This window comes from Tachyglossus aculeatus, chromosome X2 (genome assembly GCF_015852505.1).
Source record: "Tachyglossus aculeatus isolate mTacAcu1 chromosome X2, mTacAcu1.pri, whole genome shotgun sequence".
Lineage (NCBI taxonomy): Eukaryota > Metazoa > Chordata > Mammalia > Monotremata > Tachyglossidae > Tachyglossus > Tachyglossus aculeatus.
The window spans coordinates 11,956,836-11,976,962 of NC_052100.1; the positions used below are offsets into that span (position 1 = coordinate 11,956,836).

Here is a 20,127-nt window from a genome sequence, read left to right on the forward strand (position 1 = left end):
TTGCTGTGTGACCTTGGGCAAGTCACAGTTCAGCAGCACGGTGTAGTGGATAGAAGATGGGCCTAGGAGTCAGAAGGTCATGGGTTCTAATCCCAGTGCCGCCCACTTGTTTCCTGTGTGACCTTGCACAAGTCACTTCACTTCCTCTGTGCCTCACTTATGTCATCTATAAAATGGGGATTGAGACTGTGAGCCCCATGTGGGACAGGGACTGTGTCCAACCCAATTTGTTTGTATCCACCCAAATGCCTGGCACATAGTGAGTGCTTAACATATACCATTATTATTATTATTGTTATTGTTGTTGTTCTCTGTGTCTCAGTTTCCTCATCTGTAAAATGGGGATAAGAGACCTAGTCTCCCTCCCTCTTAGACTGTGAGCTCCGTTTGGGCCAGGGATTGTGTCTTACCTGATTATCTTGATTATCTACCCCAGAACTTAGAACAGTGCTTGGGACACGGTAAATGCTTAACAAATACCACAATTATTACTATTATTATACCCCTGCTGCCTCCTCTTCCTCTTTTCCAACTCCTTTCATTTCACTGAGACCATCCTCTAGGAGGTGACCAGTCACCTCCTCCTTGCCCAATCTAACAGACTCTACTCTGTCCTAATCCTCCCCGGCTTATCAGCTGCTTTTCTCGTGGACCTTCTCCTGAAAACATTATCTAACTTTGGTTTTTCTCACACACTTCTCTCCATTTGGTCCACTGCACTCATATAATGTACTACTCTTCCAATCTGTAATTTATTTACGTGTGGGTCTCCCCAACTGGATCGCAAAGTCTTTGAGGTCGGGGATTGTGTCTTTTAACACTATTGTACTTTAGTAGAGTGCTCTGCTCACAGTAGTTGCTCAATAATCAATCAATCAATCAATCATATTTATTGAGCGCTTACTGTGTGCAGAGCACTGTACTAAGCGCTTGGGAGGTACAAGTTGGCAACATATAGAGACAGTCCCTACCCAACAGTGGGCTCACAGTCTAGAAGGGGGAGACAGAGAACAAAACCAAACATGTTAACAAAATAAAATAAATAGAATAGATATGTACAAATAAAATAAATAAATAAATAGAGTAATAAATATGTACAAACATATATACATATATAGCCCACTGTTGGGTAGGGACTGTCTCTATATGTTGCCAATTTGTACTTCCCAAGCGCTTAGTACAGTGCTCTGCACATAGTAAGCGCTCAATAAATACGATTGATGATGATATAATAAGAAGTAGCATGGCCTAGTGGAAAGAACACAGGCCTGGGAATCAGAGGACCTGAGGTCTAATCCCAGCTCGTTCACTAGTCTGCTGTGTGACCTTGAGCAAGTCACTTCACTGCTCTGTGCCTCAATTACCTCATCTGTAAAATGGCGATTAAGACTTTGAGTCCTTTGTGGGACAGGGACTGCACCCAACCCGATTATCTTGTATCTACCCCGGTGCTTAGTACTGTGCTTGGCATATAGTAAGTGCTTAACAAATACCATTTTAATAAAATAAAATTGATCAATTGATCAACTGCCCCTCTCAGGGTCGCACCTGGAGCGTTTCCAGTACTCTACCAGTCTCAGCTACAGGAGGGAGAGTCAAGCAGAGGCCTACCCATCCCATTCCTAGCTTGACCAGTGGCTAGTGAGTGGAAGGCAATCCGCCACAAGTCAAAACTCACCCATGCTGGGAAGCAGCGGCATGGGAGAGAGTCGAGGGCAGAGACCTGAGTTTACTCTGTGGAAGGCGGCAATGGTAACCACTTCAGTATTCTTACCAAGAAAACTCTACGGATACAGTACCAGAACGATTGCAGATGGAGAGCGGGGCGTTCTGGGAGAGATGTGTCCGTGGTGTCGCTATGGGTCGGAGACGACTCGATGGCAAAAGATAAGACAAGATCGATTGATCGAGACAACACCCCTCCTGTGAATGAGACTCCAAATTGCATCCAAATGTGGCCGCGGAGGAGGTTATGGGGATGCTGTGGACTGTGTTTGCCTTACCAGAGTGATGAGAGTAAGAAGCAGTGTAGCCCAGTGGAGAGAGCACAGGCCTGGGACTCAGAAGGACCTGGGTTCCAATCCCAGGTCTGCCAATTGCTTGCTGTGTGACACTGGGCAAGCCACTTAACTTCTCTGTGCCTCGATTTCCTCAACTGTAAAATGGGGATACCCGTTCTCACTCTTACTTAGACTGTGATCCCCATGCGGGACAGGGATTGTGTCCAACCTAATTAATTTGTACCTATCCCTGCGCTTAGGACACTGCATAACAAGTACTATAAATAAATAAATAATGAGTGCCAGGATGCCGCCCTGAACATCCAATTTGGCAAGAAATTACATTAATTAATTAAATTACTTATACTGTGAGACAAATCCTACGAAGCCTGAGAACCGATAGCATGTCCCAGTGAACTCAGGAATGTAAAGAACGGGTCATTAGAGCAGAGGAAGAAAAAGTGCTTCTTTTGGAAACTGCAGCAGTGGTGGGGTCTCTGGCAGCAGCATAAGAGAGTCTGGCATGGAGCATACAATAACGGCAGGGCACGACTAACGAAAGAGAAATGGCAGACATTGCATTCTGCTCCCTGCCACTGTCAAGGTTATGGCCACGATGGCCTCTGCTGCTGCTACTGATACTTCTGCTGGTTAGTCCCTGCAGATTCCATTTCTGCCAAATTCCAACCCCGTATACAGGGCAGCCACAGTAAGAACTCCAAGAAGCAGTCAGCAAAAGCAGTTGCATTCATTAAAAGAAAAAAACCATGGATTTATGGCATTCATCAAGCATAGATACATGATAATTAGATGAGACACGGTACCTGACCCACCTTGGGCTCACATTCTAAGAGGGAGGAAGAAGCTTTGAAGGTTGTAGTCTCAGGACAAAAGAAAGAAAATAGCTTTCTGCACAGCAAGTGGTAAACAGTAAATATATTAATAATAATAATGATGATGGTATTTTTTAAGCGCTTACTATGTGCCAAGGACTGTTCTAAGCGCTGGGGTAGATACAAGGTAATCGGGTTGTCCCACATGGGGCTCACGGCCTTAATCTCCATTTGACCATAAGGTCAAATGGTCATAAGGTCATAAGGTCATAAGGTCAGTGACCATAAGGTCACTGAGGCACAGAGAAGTTAAGTGACTTGCCCGAAGTCACACAGCTGACAAGTGGTGAAGCCGAGATTAGAACCCATGGGCTCTGACTCCCAAGCCCGTGCCTATTCCATTAAGCCACGCTGCTTCTCTTATAACAGGAGCTAGGAAGGCAGAAAATTCAAGTGGGTGTAAGAAGGGTTTGAATAAATTCATGGATGAAAAATTTTCAGGTTTCCAGGAAAGCAACCATCACATAGTTCCTCTAAGCGTCCTGTTGAGGCAGAATTTGGGCCTGATCGGACCAACAGACCACCTGTCTACTTGTTTGGTTTTGTTTTGTTGTCTGTCTCCCCCTTCTAGACTGCGAGCCCGTTGTTGGGTACGGACTGTCTGTATATGTTGTCAATTTGTACTTCCCAAGCGTTTGGTACAGTGTTTTGCACACAGTAAGCACTCAATAAATACGATTGAATGAATGAATGAATGAACAACAGTTTGACCCAAGAAGGCATGGCATTCCCTATATTCTTCTGTTTGCTTCCTGGTTTCTATCTCTTATCTGTCTTTCTCACCGAATCAATCAATAAACGGTATTTACTGAGTGCTTCCTGTGTGCTGAGCAATGTACTAAATGGTTGGGAGAGTACAATACCAACAGAGAACAATACAGTACAGTATCCCACCTGTTTTTCCCTTTGCTTCTCCTTCTTGCCTTTCTTCTCTCTCCTCTGCTCCCCAAAGCTTAGACCCTCGGTCTCACCCCTAGAAGCCCTGCCTCTTGAAAGCCCCACCTCCTGGAAACCCCACCCCCTAACAATTCTACCATAACACCGGTTTCATTATGCATTTTGGAGAAAATACTATTGTGGAATTAGAGAACATTCCTCTTACAAGGGGTTTCAGGCTGGACATAGCATAGCGTGTTTTGGAAGAACCGGTTTTGCCCACAGCTACGGTGTCGGATACAACGTGAGTACTACAACCAGCACTGTCTTGTGGAAAGAGCCCAGGCCTGGGAATCAGAGGACCTGGTTTCTAATCCTGACTTCGCCATATACCTGCAGGTCACTTCACTTCTCTGTGCCTCAGTACCCTCATCTGTAAAATAGGATTCAATACCTGTTCTCCCTCCTACTTAGACTGAGCCCCACGTGGGATCTGATTATCTTGTATCTATCACTGTGCTTGGCACAGAGTAAACGTTTAACAAATGCCACTATTATTATTATGCGAGCCGGAAATTCTTCAGAAACACAACCACCACATTTTGGGAGAACTGACTTGTTGTCACTTTATGTAGCGAGGATCTAAAAGTGCTTTTTTTATCCACTAGCTAAAGATGCCAAGCTGGCAGTACAGGTGCCAAGGTAGATGACGTGCATCGGTGAGATTGAAACACACTGTGTCCCCTGGTGCTTCCGCCCATCAGTGGACTGGTGGCTCAGGCAGAGGTCTGTGGTATTTATCGAGCACTTACTCTGTGCAAAGCACCGTACTAAGCGCTGGGGAAAGTACAATTCAATTGAGTTGGAAGATACAATCCCTGCCCACGAGGAGCTGACAGTCTGCAGAAGGAGACGGATGTTAAAAAGAAATTACAGAGAGGGGAAATAGTAGGGTATAAAGACATTTACCTAAGTGCCGTGGGGCTGAGGTGAAAATCAAGGTGCTTAAGGGGTACACAGCCAAGTGAATAGGTTACACAGAGGGAAGGGGGGATAGGGGAAACCAGCGCTTAATCAGAGAAGGCCTCTTGAAGGAGATGTGGTTTTAGGAGGGTTTGGAAGAACTTTAGGGTTCCAGTAGTGATGACAACTTCTGTTTCTTACTCTTATTGCTTCTATGCTTCTAGCTAGTTCTGGACAAAGCACATCTGTATGTCTGTACCTGTGCCTCGTTATCTGAGCCTGTAAAGCTATCTTCTCTACCTTTGTGTATGTGTGTCTGTTGCCCAGACTTGCGTCTGCCTTGGTCTCTTTGTCAATCAATCAATCAATCAATCAATCGTATTTATTGAGCGCTTACTGTGTGCAGAGCACTGTACTAAGCGCTTGGGAAGTACAAGTTGGCAACATATAGAGACGGTCCCTACCCAACAGTGGGCTCACAGTCTAGAAGGGGGAGACAGAGAACAAAACCAAACATATTAACAAAATAAAATAAATAGAATAGATATGTACAAGTCAAATAAATAAATAAATAAATAGAGTAATAAATATGTACAAACATATATACATATATACAGGTGCTGTGTATAAAAATAATAATAACAATGATGATGGTATTTGTTAAGTGTTTACTATGTGCCAGACACTGTACTAAGCACAGGGGTGGATACAAGCAAATCGGGTTGGACACATTCTCTGTCCAACGTGATGATGATGGTATTTGTTAAGTGCTTACTACGTGCCCAGCACTGTTCTAAGCACTGGGGTAGATACAAGGTAATCAAGCTGTCCCACATGGGGCTCACAGTCTCAATCTTCCTTTTACAGATGAGGTAACTGAGGCACAGAGAAGTGAGGTGACTTGCCCAAGGTCACACAGCAGACAAATGGCAGAGCTGGGATTAGAACCCATGACCTTCTGACTCTCAGGCCTGTGCTCTATCCACTACGCCATGCTGCTTCTCACCTTTTCTCCCCGCTCCCTTGGGAAAATTAGAAAATTAGAACTGTTACAACTGTTACAGTGAGAGATGTCATCGAGAACTTTTTTTTTTTAATGGTATTTGTTAACCGCTTACTATATGTCATTCTTCAGTCATATTTATTGAGCACTTACTATGTGCAAAGCACTGTACTAAGCGCTTGGGAGAGTACAATATAACGAACAGAGACATTCCCACCCACAACGAGCTCACAGTCGTTGTGTCAAGAAGTGTCCTAAGCCCTGAGGCAAATACAAGTCAAATATGTGGGACACAGTCCCTGTCTTACATAGGGCTCACAGTTCAAGTAGGAGGGAAAACAGGTATTCAATCCCATTTTACAGATGAGGCAACTGAGGCAGTGAAAAGTTAAGTGACTTGTCCAAGGTCACAGCAGGCATCTGGCAGAGCCAGCATTAGAACCCAGGTCCTCTGACTCTCAGGCCCAGACTCTTTCCATTAGGCCACGGTGCTTTGTGAAGAAAAGGAGCTTTTAAAATGAACTCCTGCCCTTGAAAAAGCAGGGTCATGAAGAGCAATTCAACCTCACTTAAACTTCACCCCTTCATCTGGATAGAAGCAACCTCCTCAGCTACAGTCAGAACACTGTCACCCCGTTTCTACCTCTCCGCTTGCCTTCTCCTTCTAAGGACTATTGTGCTGTGTGAAGCAGTGTGCTTCTTGTGGGCCCTGTAACAGGTAATATTGAGAAATAATGCGCTCTCAGGATAATGAGGTTTTTCCCAACTGTTATGAGAACTCATTAACTTGAAATTTCACCTATACTAGCTTTTTTTTTTTGGTGGTACTTGTTCAGCACTTACTATGGTGTAAAATGGGAATTAAGACCGTGAGCCCTATGTGGGACAGGGACTGTGTCCAATCCAATTAGCGTGTATCTACCCCAGCGCTTAGTTCACCGTGCTAATCTCCTCACTGTGCCTCGTTCCCACCTGTCCCATCATCGACCCCCGGCCCACGTCATCCCCCGGGCCTGGAATGCCCTCCCTCTGCCCATCCGCCAAGCTAGCTCTCTTCCTCCCTTCAAGGCCCTACTGAGAGCTTACCTCCTCCAGGAGGCCTTCCCAGACTGAGCCCCTTCCTTCCTCTCCCCCTCGTCCCCCTCTCCATCCCCCCATCTTACCTCCTTCCCTACCCCACAGCACCCGTATATATGTATATATGTTTGTACATATTTATTACTCTATTTGTTTATTTATTTATTTTATTTGTACATATCTATTCTATTTATTTTATTTTGTTAGCGTGTTTGGTTTTGTTCTCTGTCTCCCCCTTTTAGACTGTGAGCCCACTGTTGGGTAGGGACTGTCTCTATATGTTGCCAACTTGTACTTCCCAAGCGCTTAGTACAGTGCTCTGCACACAGTAAGCGCTCAATAAATACGATTGATTGATTAGTTCAGTGCTTTGCACACAGTAAGAGCTCAATAAATACGATTGAATGAATGAATGAATGGCACATAGTAAGTGCTTAACAAATACCACGATTATTATTACTGTATTTTACAGATGAGGAAACTGAGGCCATAGAGAAGTAAAGTGACTTGCCCAAGGTCACGCAGCAGGCATGTGGCAGAGCCTGGATTAGAACCCAGGTCCTTCTGAATCCCAGGCCCGTGCCACGCTGCTTCTAGTCCTCCATCAGTCAATCAATGGTATTTATTGTGTGCAGCAGTACTACAAGCGCTTGGGAGAGTACAATAATACAGAGTGGGTAGACATGTTCCCTGCCCATGACGAGCTTACAGAGCCAGCATTTCTACACCGCCTTTTTCCCAAAGAGCTGAGATTCTGGGAGGAGAAGAGATTCTGACTCCAACCCCTAGGCACATCCATCCCACAGTTGCTATTTTTGCCTGAGCCGTCAAACCCTAAACACTGGGGCCAGAAGGATACTCACAGGACGTGTCTTCGGTGGGGCTGCCGAGGGATTCCATCCCTGTGTCTTCTGGAAGAGGTCTGCAAAACCAATAAAATGGGTTTCAACCATCAGTCAATAATTGCAAATGACCAGAGGACCTGCTCTTCCTCCTACTTAGACTGTGAGCCGCATGTGGGACCTGATTATTTTGTATCTACGCTAGCACTTAGTACAGTGCTTCGCACATAGTAAGTGCTTACCAAATACCACTATTATTATTATTATTAGAGGATGATCATAATAATAATAATTGTGGTATTTGTACGTGCCAAACACTGTACTAAGCTCTGGGGCGGATACCAGATAATCAGATGCCACATGGGGCTCATAAGCTAAGTAAGGAGGGAGAATAGGTGTGGAATCCCCATTTTGCAGATGAAGGAACCAAGGCACAGAGAAGTGAAGTGACTTGCCCAAGGTCACAAAGCAGACAAGTGGCGGAGCAGGCATTTGAACCTAGGTCCTTTAAAGCCCAGGCCCATGCTTTTTTGACTAGGCAACACTGCTTCCCTGAACTGGCCTGAGCAAAAAGGAAGCATAAAATCAATCGATCAATGGCATTTAGTGAGCGGTTACTGTGTGTAGAACATCGTATTAAGCGCCTGGGAAAGTACAATACAACAGAGTTGATAGACACAATTCCTGCCCATAAGGAGTTTACATTCTAAAATAAAAGCAGTGTGGCTTAGTGGATAAAGCACGGGCTTGGGAGTCAGAAGGTCATGGGTTCTAATCCCGACTCTTCCACTTGTCTGCTGTGTGGCATTGGGCAAGTCATGTAACTTCACTGGGCCTCAGTTACCTCATCTGTAAATGGGGACTAAGACTGTGAGTCCCATGTGGGACAGAGACTGTGTCCAACCCGATTTGCTTGTATCCACCCCAGTGCTTAGTTCAGTGTCTGGCACATAGTAAGCACTTAACAAAAACCACAACACCCCTCCCCGCAAAAAAACCAAGATATTATTATTATCTACACAGATGCCCTTTAGGAGCATCGGAGGGATTTTAGACAACACTATTTCTTCAGTAGCTCAAATTTTCTAACAAAATACATTTAAATAGAGGCAATGATAAATAGTAGATCAAGGCTTAGTCCTTTCTGCTGAGTTTCTGAGAAAAATAGCTCAGTGAGATAAATCACAGTTAAGGCCCACCCAATAACCAAATCAACTTTGAGAATCAGGTGTGCATTGCTCAGTTTCCCTGTTTCATCTTATAGGAAATAACTGCTTCCAAGAAAAGGAGTTGTAATATTCTACCAACTCTCTCGTATTGTACTTTCTCAAGCACTTAGTACAGTGCTCTGCACACAGTAAATGTTCTACCAATACCATTGATGGATTGACTATCAAGGTTTTCTGCAGTTCATTATTTGGCGCTTCCTGGCAGCTCACAGACTGTAACTGAACATTGTTTAATGTGGTCATACAAAAAAAAACATCATTCACTTGTCTTCCTCCATGTTTTAAATGGAAAATGCTGGTGGCTGAACAGGGTACAATAGAAGAGTTTAATCACAGTGTCTATGTTTCCAAAGAAAGCTAATTGTAGGTTTCTTGAAGATGACTCTTTTTGCATACAGATGGAAGTGAATTATATTAGAAATCATTTCTGGGTGTAGTTGTATGCATAATGAAAATGAATATTCCACAGCTTTTCAGAATCACCGCTTCAAGCTACTGGCGTCATTAGGCAAACTTTGTTGGCAGCAGCAAGAAAGGCATGACCGATTTCTGGACTGTAGAAATGGCTACCTGATATTCTTCATGGTGGGAAAAGCTACTGGAGAATATGGCAGTCTTGGAAAGGCTAAAGAAATCATGTGGTTTTTCATACTATAATTTGGTGTAATACCAGCAGAATGCCTAGGGCTATTTAGAAAAAGAAACAGTGGCCTGGATTGAATAGGAAAAAAGAACATATTCTGATTCCGTTGGTTTCTGAATATGCAAACAGAAGCAGCCTCATTTTCAAATCTAGATTGTAAACCCCTCGTGAGCAGGGAATGTATCTCTCAACTCTCTTGTATCATCTTCTCCCACACGCTTAGTACAGTGCTCTGCACAGAGAGAGCACTCAATGAATACTATTGATTGATTGATTTCAAATCAGCCTCGAGGGGATTGGCAACTAGATATTTTTGGTCATCATTTTCTGGGATCTCCCGTTTCAACCCCGGCGTGACTACATTCTCTTGCAGGTCTCCTGACTGGCCCAAGGAATCAGTCCAATGAGTAGCCATTTTCTGGAACTGCTAGTGGTTCTGCCCTGCTCCCCTTTCCCTACTGCCAGCCTGCTTCCCCTCAAGGTGTCAAAAAGAGTCGATGCCCTTCGTATTGCTACCTGTGTTCTGACCAACTTTTTGCTCATAGTTGCAAGGCACTGGTGTGCCTTATTTGCCACTTGGCAGCCCCTTTATGTCAACCGTATGACTTGCCCATGGGAACAGCTGCAATGGAAAATTAGGAGGAAAAATGAACTGTAACTCTGCCTGTTGTGGCCATTTTAGGCTGGTAGCTCGGGGACTTTAGCCACTAACATTTCTCAACAGTTCACTTGGCCAGAGGAGAACACTTGTCATTTCTTGTGCATTAAGATGAGACTATGCCTCATCACTTTTTAATGAAGAGAAGGCCACAAAAATGCTACACCCACAGTAACTGTTTATAGCTCATCTTTTTTAGAATATATTGGCAGACATTTGAAGAACATTCTACTCATTTTCATATTGTGTTAGTAGGACAGATGTAGAGGAACTAAAATGTACTGAAGAAATTTTGAAATGTCATAATATAGTCCATGAATCTGGGAACTAAAGAAAAAGTATTTATGACAATCTAGAAAACCAGAGACCTAGGCCATGAGACTGAGAGAACCCTAGGCGAGAAATGAATTTAATAGATAATGTTTGTAAGAGGTGATAGTCTGTTTCCATATATGCCAGAAAGGAATGGTGCCTTCAGCTTTGTATATGTATATTTTCAGATAATGTTATGGTTAACTAGAGCAATAAATGTGAATGAATAAGAGTACAGCACAAAAATCAGAAACCTCACCTAATAATGGTACTTGTTTAGCACTTACTGTATGCCAAACGCTGGGGTACATACAAAATAATCAGGTTCGACACAGTCCCTGTCCTACATGGGGCTTACAGTCTAAGTAGGAGGTAGTAGGATGAGAAGCAGCATGGCTTAGTGGAAAGAACACGGGCTTGGGAGTCAGAAGTCATGGGTTCTAATCCCAGCTCCGCCACTTGTCAGCTGTGTGACTTTGGGCAAGCCACTTAACTTCTCTGTGCCTCAGTGACCTCATCTGTAAAATGGGGATTAAGACTGTGAGCCCCAGGTGAGACAACCCGATTACCTTGTATCTACCCCCCAGTGCTTAGAACAGTGCTTGGCACATAGTAAGCACTTAACAAATACCATCATTACTATTATTATTATCATTATTATTAATCCCCATTTTACAGATGAGGAAATTCAGGCTGAACTAACCCCAGCACTTAATACAGTACACATAAACAAGCACTTAACAAATACCATAAAAAATAAATAAGTAAATAAAAACTGAATGAAATACTGCCTGTGATGCAAGTATGGTGTCCTCTATGTGGATGACCAATGATTTTGGAGTCTTCTTTTTTTTTTTAATGTTGTTCTATGGCTTTGACCCCAGACGTCCAAAGGTACAAGACTCCACGGTGTATGCCAGCTCTGCGGACTGTGATTGCAAGCACCCAACTCTGGCTCCTATTCTGCTGGTGTTTGGCACTGCTCCTTTTCAGCAAAACCAGAGCAGCCAAAGGCATATGATTCTTCCTTCTTATTGTAATCCAGCTCCAGCCCAAACCTGGGCTAAAGCCAAAATCTTTCTCCTCTCTCTGAAACTTGCTTATCAATTTTTGAGCCATAGGGAGAGATTGGTGGGAGATGAGAGACCGCAAAACAGAAAAAGGGGATCAAGGAGGGTCTGTCAAAAGGGGATTGAGAGAGAACAATGGTGGGGGGGGGTGTAAAGGATTGTGGGGGGCAGTAACAGTGTCTACTATCAAAGCAATTAAAAGTCCGTACTTTCCTGTCATGTCCATTTGGAGAATGGTAAGATGAGCAAAATAAGCTTAGTATCGTGTTTGGCACCTAGTCTTAGTCTTAGTAAATACCCCAGTTAAATTTGTAAGAACAAATTGAATAGCATTTTCAAGGGGGCAGACTGCAGCAGGGATCTGCATTTGACTGAAGCACCCTATGCAGATATGGCTGAAATGTAAATGGTAAATGTTTAGGGGAAGCAGAGCAACTGAACCGCACAGACATCCTAGCAGAAGAATTCTAATTTGAGCAACACAGAGAGCCTTTTCGTATGTGACAGTGGGAGAAAAAAAAATTTGTTCTTGAGAATCCCAAAGCATAAAAACCTTTAGGGACTCACGTAGATGTGGGGATAACTGGGATTGAGAGAGGCTGCCATCTGATTCTTGGCAGTAGGTGGAAATGCAGAGTGATTAGCTCATCTGGACAGAACGTATTAGAATATACTGGCGGGCTCTGCAGTGGCCTCAAGGTTTATTTCATTCATCAGGGATTTTGGATTCTCTGCGTTTAACCCAACATCTATTACGAAGTAGGAAAAATGTCTTACCTTTTAAGAGGATGCTCGAGTTGCTACCTGTCAATTCTTTTCCTTTGGATTTTGGTTCTCCTTGATTCAATCTACTCTGGTTTGTATCCTTTCCCTTTTCAGAGCTGGTGATCGAAGCCACTTTTCTAAATCTCCGGCTCCACCATTTTGGGCTGTGCTGATCATATGATGCTCTGTCACCATATAAGGCACCTGCTCCTCGGTAGTGAATGGCCTGAGTGTGTATCTGCTCTGATTAGGTGGATGCTAGTGGCTGTATGAGCATGCTCCCCTACATCTTCCTCCTCCTCCCTGGGGCAGCTCACTACAGCATCAGTGCAGAGCGAGGAGAGACACAAACAACTGAGGCATTGAAGAACAGTCTCCAGGGGAAGAAGTTACTTCTTCTCACATCCTGCTTAACTCCACTTCTTATGCCAGCATTCAGCATTTCCCCCCCTGGGCTGGCCTGAGAAAGTCAGCTTTCCCCACCCTGTCATTTCTGCTCCTGCCCAAATTTTGAGTTTGGATAGATGGTGGGTGTGGGAGTTGGCAGGGAAAGGAAGTAAGGAAGAGGAAGGAAGGAAGGAGGGAAAGAAGGAAGGAGGGAAGGGGAGAAGAAGGAAGGAAGGAAGGCAGGCAGGCAGGCAGGCAGCGTGGTCTAGTGGATAGAGCCTGAGCCTAGGAGTCAGAAGGACCTGGGTTCTAATACCGGCTCTGCCCCTTGTCTGCTTGGGCGAGTCACTTCACTTCTCTGTGCCTCAGTTACCTCATTTGCAAAATAGGGATTAAGACTGTAAGCCCTATGTGGGGCAGGGGCTGTGTCCAACCTGACAACCTTGTAATAATAATAATAATAATTTTGGTATTTGTTAAGTGCTTACTATGTGCAAAGCACTGTTCTAAGCGCTGGGGAGGATATAAAGTGATCAGGTTGTCCCATGTGGGGCTCACAATCTTAATCCCCATTTTACAGATGAGGTAACAGGCACAGAGAAGTTAAGTGACTTGCCCAAAGTCACACAGCTGACAAGCGGCGGAGCTGGGATTTGAACCCATGACCTCTGACTCCCAAGCCCATGCTCCTTCCACTGATCCACACTGCTTCTCTCTTCGCTGCTTCTTGTACCTAACCCCAGCACTTAGTACAGTGCCTGGAACAGAGTAAGCACTTAATAAATACTATAAAAAGAAAAGAGAGAGAAAAAAAGCACAGGCCTGAGAGTCAGAAGGACCTGGGTTCTAATACCGGCTGCCACTTTTGTGCTGTGTGACCTTGGGCAAGTCACTTCACTTCTCTGGGCCTCAATTACCTCAGCTGTAAAAAATGGGGATTAAGACTGAAAGCCCCATGTGGGACATGGACTGTGTCCAACCTGATTAGCTTGTGTCTACCCCAGTACCTACTATAGTGCCTGGCCCCTAGTAAGCACTTAACAAATGCCATTTTTAAAAAAGTGGGGGAGACACATCACCCAACCCTCATTCCTCACCTGTCAACCCCTCCATCCACAGTCTCCTCAAACTGTACCAACACCTTCCCCCAACCCTGACCCTACTTCCCCTTTTCTGAGAGTCTTTTCCACCATCTTTCTCTCTTTATCCTGCCCCAAATTGATCCCCAGGGACTTCAAAATCCACGTGGATGTTTCCGATGACCACCCACTAGATTTCTAATCCTGGCTCCGCAATTGTCTGCTGTGTGACTTTGGGCAAGTCACTTCACTTCTCTGGGCCTCAGCTACCTCATCTGTAAAATGGGGATTAAAACTGTGAGCCCCACAGGGGACAACCTGATTACCTTGTATCCCCCCAGCACTTAGAACAGTGCTTGGCACATAGTAAGTGCTTAACAAATGTCATTATTATTATTATTATTAGATTGTAAGCTCCTTGAGGAATCAATCAATCAATCATATTTATTGAGCACTTACTGTATGCAGAGCATTGTACTAAGTGCTTGGGAGAGTATAGTATAACAGATTTGGTACACTTCTTCCCTGACCACAAGGAGCTTAGAGTGTACAGTTCTCTCTCAAGCACTTGGTACGGTGTTCTAGACTCCTTAAGGGCAGGGAGAGTGTCTACCAACTCTGTTGTATTCCTCGAAGTGCTTAGTACAGTGCTCTGCACACAGTATGTGCTCAATAAATATCAATTGACTGAGCACTAACTAAATACCATTGATTGATTTCCCCTCAGCCAACCACTTCCTCTCATTCAACTCCAAAGACCTCCTGCTCCACCTCTTCTCACCCTCTCTTGGGCAAACGTAGGATCTAATCATCATGAATTATACTACTTCTAACCTCACCCTCTGAAATCTCATTCTCTGACCACTACCTCTTATCCCGCCTTCTCAGCCACACTGCCCGTCCCGTCAAAACTGTTCTCTTCCAGCAAAGAGCTCTCTGATCCTTTAGACCCCCTCCATTTATACCAGGCCATCATGTTCTACTTGGACCGCCTCTCCTGTTGCACAGATCCACCCCCTCCACCCCTTTGGCTAGGCCAAACTCAACTCCCTCATCCCCTGTCCCTCTGTCAATCTCGCATCTCACCAACCACTGCTCCGGATCATCATCACCACAGTACATTTCCTCTGATCCTGGACTCCTACTGCAGACCGTTGTTGGCAGAAATCCAGACACCAGCCGACTTTGGCCACTCTTATTCATCCTTACTTGCTCTAACTCTGCCCTGTTTTCTGCTCGGCAAAATTACTTCTCGCTCCTCAGCTTCCATGCTCCCAATGAAACAGCCCCCACCAATTTAGTACAGTGCTCCACACACAGTAGTTGCTCAGTCAATATTATTTGTTTATGCTAATGGTATTTATTAAGTGCTTATTTCACGCCAGACACTATACTAAACGTTGGGGTAGAAACAAGCTTATCAGATTGGACACAGTCCATATCCCACATAGGGCTAAGAGTCTTAATTCCCATTTTGCAGATGAGGTAACTGAGGCATAGAGAATTGAAGTGACTTGCCCAAGGTCACACAGCAGACAAGTGGCAGAACAGGGATTAGAACCCAGATCTTCCTGCTCTATCCACTCGGCCACACTGCTTGTTGATTAATTGCTTGAATGATTTGGGGCTGAACTGAGAGTTGACTGCCCATCTCAGATTTCTGACTCCTCCTTACCCCATAATCCTGACCCATTAGAAGCAGTGTAGCTTAGTGGATGGAGCACAGGCCTGGGAGTGAGAAGTCATCCTGGTTTCCAATCCCAGCTCCACCACTTGTCTGGGCAAGTCACTTAACTTCTCTGTGCCTTAGTTCCCTCATCTGCAAAATGGGAATTCAATACCTCTGCTCCCTCCTACAGGCTGTGAGCCCCCTGTGGGACCTGATTATTTTGTATCTACCCCAACTTTAGTACAGTGCTCGGCACATAGTAAGTGCTTAACAAATATCACAATCATTATTATTATCCCCCCTGTGCAGAATTCCTTGGAGTAGGTTTGTAAGTAAACCATCCCTAACTCGAATATGCATAAATCTGCAGACTTATACTTGTGAGTTAAAATGGAACCAATGCACTCTGGGAACGCTTACAGGTATCGGTTAACCATAAGCACTACATCAGAGTAGTCTGAAACACCCTCCAGTCTCAGAGACCCTCTACAGCACAGCTCGCTAACCCACACACAAACACACACAGGTACATCAGAAATCTTTGTTGAGCTCCTGATTTTCCATTTCACCTAATCCACAAACTACCTCTGGACACCAACACACTTGCCCCCCTTCTCTATTCACTCTCTCTGCTTAATGACCTCCCCCAACCAAGAGATCAACAAGACTCCTCCAGGAGGCACCGAGATAAATAGCTAAGGGGAAGGGCAGTGAGTGCCACCTATTTGTGTTAATCACAATCTCCCCCTCTTCCCTCTAACTGGACTGACTGAGAAGAAGGAGGAGGAAGAGGCAGAGACTCGGGGGGATTTTAAAGGAATAACCCCAGAACTCCAGCACATGCAGGCTCCTCTCTTGTGTTGCCCGTTCCTTGCAATTTAAGGGCAGAGTCCCCTTTAAGAACCAGACGCACTGGATCAGGCTGTCTTGTGGAAGCCATTTTAAAACACCATCTTCTATTCAGGCCACCATCTTCATAATAATTCTGGCTGTGGGCTTGTTGGTAAGGCCAAGCGGGAGCACGATTTGGGGGATTGGCCAAGGTTACCCTAAGCCCGAGGTTCCTAGGCTGAAGCCCTATTAGCTTCTGCATTAACCCTTACCCAGCTCCACCAAAGGCATATATACTGTAGAGTTTCCCTTTGGCAACTGACAGATAACTCTGAGTAAAGCAAGCTGCACAAACCTGAATACTGCAAAGCCCTCCTCCTGGAAAATCCTACCAAGATACTATCAGAATCAAGTATAGCCTGGAATCAAAAAAGAAAGTTTTCCTTTTATAATCTGCTTTTACGTGCTCTGAGCCAAGAATTCTCCTTTATCTCCTCTCTCTCATTTACTGAGCACTTATTCTAAGCAGAGCACTGTACAAAGCACTTGGGAGAGAACAATAGATATAGTAGACATGCTCCCTGCCCTCAAGGAGTTTTAATCTAGTTAGGAAGATGGTCACTAAAATAAATTATAGGTAGAGAGAAGAAGTGGAGTTTAAAGATATGTAGATGGAAGGATGTGGTGAGTATCCAGGGCTGGAGTGGCAGTTGGGCAAGAAATAGGATGGGAAAGATAAAGAGATTAATCAGAAAGGTCTGAAGAAGATATTGCGAGGGTTTTGAGGATCCATCTCATCACCAACCCCTCACCCTCATCTTCCCTCTGATCTGGAACTCCCTTCCCCTTCATATCCAACAAATCACCACTCTCTGCACTTTGAAAACCTTAATAAAATCGCATCTCCTCCAGGAGGCCTTCCCCGACTAAATGTTTATTTCCCTATCTTCAGCATTGCCAATGCACTCAGGTATATACCCCTTAAGCACTTGATGTTCATCTCCACCCCCAGCCCCACAACACTTATGTATATATCCTTATACTCTGCCCTTTACCCTCTCTGTGACCCCCCTCTACACTGTAAGCTCCTCGTGGGCAGGGAGCCCACATGTTTACCAATTCTATGTACCAGACTCGCCCAAGCACAACCTTGGAGAAGTGAGGTGGAACAGGTGGTTGGTGGAGTTGAGGAGTGAGAGGAAGCGGGTGACTAGGGGATCATCAGAAACAGCCCGATAGATGTTGAAGTCTCCGAGGATCAATGTAGGATTGGAGAAGGAGAGGAGGGTGGTGAGAATAAATTAGAAGTGGAACCAGGGGATGGAAGATAATGGGAACTAGTAATTGAAATGGATGGTAGAGGCAGATGATATGGGTTTCAGAAGACGGGAAAGAGAGGGATGGTGTGGAAGACGCACTGGGAGTCCCTGGAGAATATTTATTAAACCTCCTTCCCTAGCCTTTCCTCCTCTAGATGTGTGAGCTCACTGTGGGCAGGGAACGTGTCTTCTAATTATCTTGTGTTGTACTCTCCCAAGTGCTTAGAACAGTGCTCTGCTCAAGTGCTCAATAAATAGCACTGATTGATTTAAGGCACACTAGTTTTCTCCTGATGCTCCCTCCTCTGCTGTCAGGGCTTCTGCGTCCTTACTGCCTTTCTCCATTCTTCCCCAGCACCTACAAGAAGAGAAATAAGATGATGTGGGAGCAGGGGAGAAAGTGAAGGAAAGCGAGGTGAGGAAAACTTCACTTGAAGTGAAGAAAGGAAAGAAAAGTGAAGAAAACCCAGCCTCTCACCTACCTGCAGGAGACAATAGCTACTGCCGGAGGGAGTCAGAGTGCTAGGGTCTCCAGATTCATTCATTCATTCATTAAATTGTAGTTATTGAGTGTTTACTGTGTGCAGAGCACTGTACTAAGCGCTTGGGAGAGTACTATACAACAATAAACAGTCACATTCCCTGCCCACAACGAGCTTACATTCTAGGAGGGGGGAGACAGACATTAATATAAGTAAATAAATTACAGATATGTACATAAGTCTTGTGGGGCTCGGAGTGGGGAAGAGCAAAGGGAGCAAGTAAGTCAGGGCAACGCAGAAGGGCACGTGCTTTTGAGTAAGAGCATGGGCTTTGGAGTCAGAGTTCATGGGTTCAAATCCTGGCTTTGCCAATTGTCAGCTGTGTGACTTTGGGCAAGTCACTTAACTTCTCTGTGCCTCAGTTACCTCCTCTGTAAAATGGGAATTAAGATTGTGAGCCCCCCGTGGGCCAACCTGATCACCTTGTAACCTCCCCAGCACTTAGAACAGTGCTTTGCATATAGTAAGCGCTTAATAAATGCCATTATTATTATTATTGTTATTAGAAGTGAGTGGGAGAAGCAGGGTGGGCAGGGGGCTTTGAGTCAGTGAAGCCCTCTTGAGATGTGCCTTCAATAAGGCTTTGAAGGACAGGGGAGAAGTTGTCTGTCAGATTTGAAGAGGGAGGGCATGCCAGGCCAGAGGCAGGATGTGGTCAGCGGCGAGGCAGATGAGATCGAGACACAGTGAGAAGGTTAGCATCTGAGGAACGAAGTGGGCGGGCTGGGTTGTAGTAGGAGAGTAGCGAGGTGAGGGAGGAGGGGGCAAGGTAATTGAGTGCTTTGAATGATGAGGAGTTTTTATTTGATGAGGAGGTGGATGGACGACCAGATCTCTGGCACAACCTCTCCTCCCCAGCAGCAGCTGTGGCAAAGGAAATGGGGGAGAGGAAAGGTACAATTGGATGGCTTCATGGCTCTGGGGAAATCCTCTGAGGTTGATGGAGCTAGTGCAACTGCCTCTCTTGTCCATTTGTTAAAAATGGCCCTGTTCCCATGGCAACCCAACGTTCTATGGCACCTTTAAGGATCCTCTGAATAAGAGCGACCAGTGTGCCAAGTCCTATAGACAGAGATGCTTATAATAATTTTGCAGCTGGGCATTCATAAATAAAGCTCAGCTAATTTTCTTAGGAAAGAGAGAACAGAAGGCTTTAATAAAAGCTCTGTTGGCAAAGGCATCCTATTACCAACCAGAATCGCACAGCATGCCTACTATATTTCAAATCCTGAGTTGATGAAACGTGAAGGGAAATTCCACCACAACTGGCACGAGAAGGAATTCACTTGAAAGACTTTGAGTGTCTACTTCCCACTGCTCCTCCCCTTTCAGAACTGGATCTCAATCTACAATTGTGGCCGAGTTCACATCCTACTTGGGCACATCCTTACTTGTAAACAACGTGGCACAGTGTATCGTTCCCACATCGGTCTTTTCAGAACCTCGCTGTCAGTAGAGTCATCGTCAAATATGGAGATTCTACCCACGCAAGTGAAATATTTGGGCCGAAAATTACAGCCAAGGGTAAGCGAGGTGCGAAATAGGGTGATGTGAAGCAAATTCTACACCAGAGTCAGTGGCTGAATCTGCACAGGGCAAATCAAATGGCAGCTTGAAACATGTTGTTCTGATTATATCTGCTCTGCATGGATGTGGGCAGGGAATACGTCTGCTAATTCTGTTGTACTCTCCCAAGGGCTCAGTACAGTGCTCTGCACATAGTAAGTGTTCAATAAATACCACTGATTGACTGATTGATTTATATGGGATTCTAAAGTCATGTATGAGGGGAGGGGAAGACAGAGCCGAGAGCTGGAAAAAACTATCAGGTGGATGTGCTGACTCCAGCATTCTCAGGGTAAACTCTTGAGGCAAGATGGTTTGGGGCTCCAGAAAGAGCCGTTTTATCTGCCCTGAACCATCTTTACTAATGTGAGTTTGGCATCTAAACTTAAGTCGGCCCCCGGCA

General features: G+C 44.9%; 1 protein-coding gene, 1 long non-coding RNA gene and 1 other non-coding gene across 6 annotated transcripts in view; 2 read left to right on the plus strand and 1 right to left on the minus strand.

Moving 5' to 3' along the window:
- LOC119949095 overlaps positions 1 to 20,127 on the plus strand; it is an 82,599-nt gene that overhangs the window by 52,615 nt on the left and 9,857 nt on the right. The window lies entirely within an intron of this gene.
- The window catches only part of ATCAY (ATCAY kinesin light chain interacting caytaxin), a 60,871-nt gene that overhangs the window by 30,827 nt on the left and 9,917 nt on the right, over positions 1 to 20,127 (minus strand). For 2 of the 3 annotated variants that reach the window (XM_038770563.1, XM_038770565.1), the window contains exon 3: positions 7,676 to 7,734. In XM_038770563.1, the coding sequence (XP_038626491.1) occupies positions 7,676 to 7,734 (59 nt within the window). Of the gene's footprint in view, positions 1 to 7,675; positions 7,735 to 12,343; positions 12,470 to 20,127 lie in introns of those variants that run through there. The other variant, XM_038770564.1, reaches the window with a different exon arrangement.
- LOC119949766 lies at positions 1,531 to 1,668 on the plus strand. The gene has a single exon (XR_005457303.1). It is a non-coding gene; the product is annotated as a small nucleolar RNA SNORA7 (small nucleolar RNA).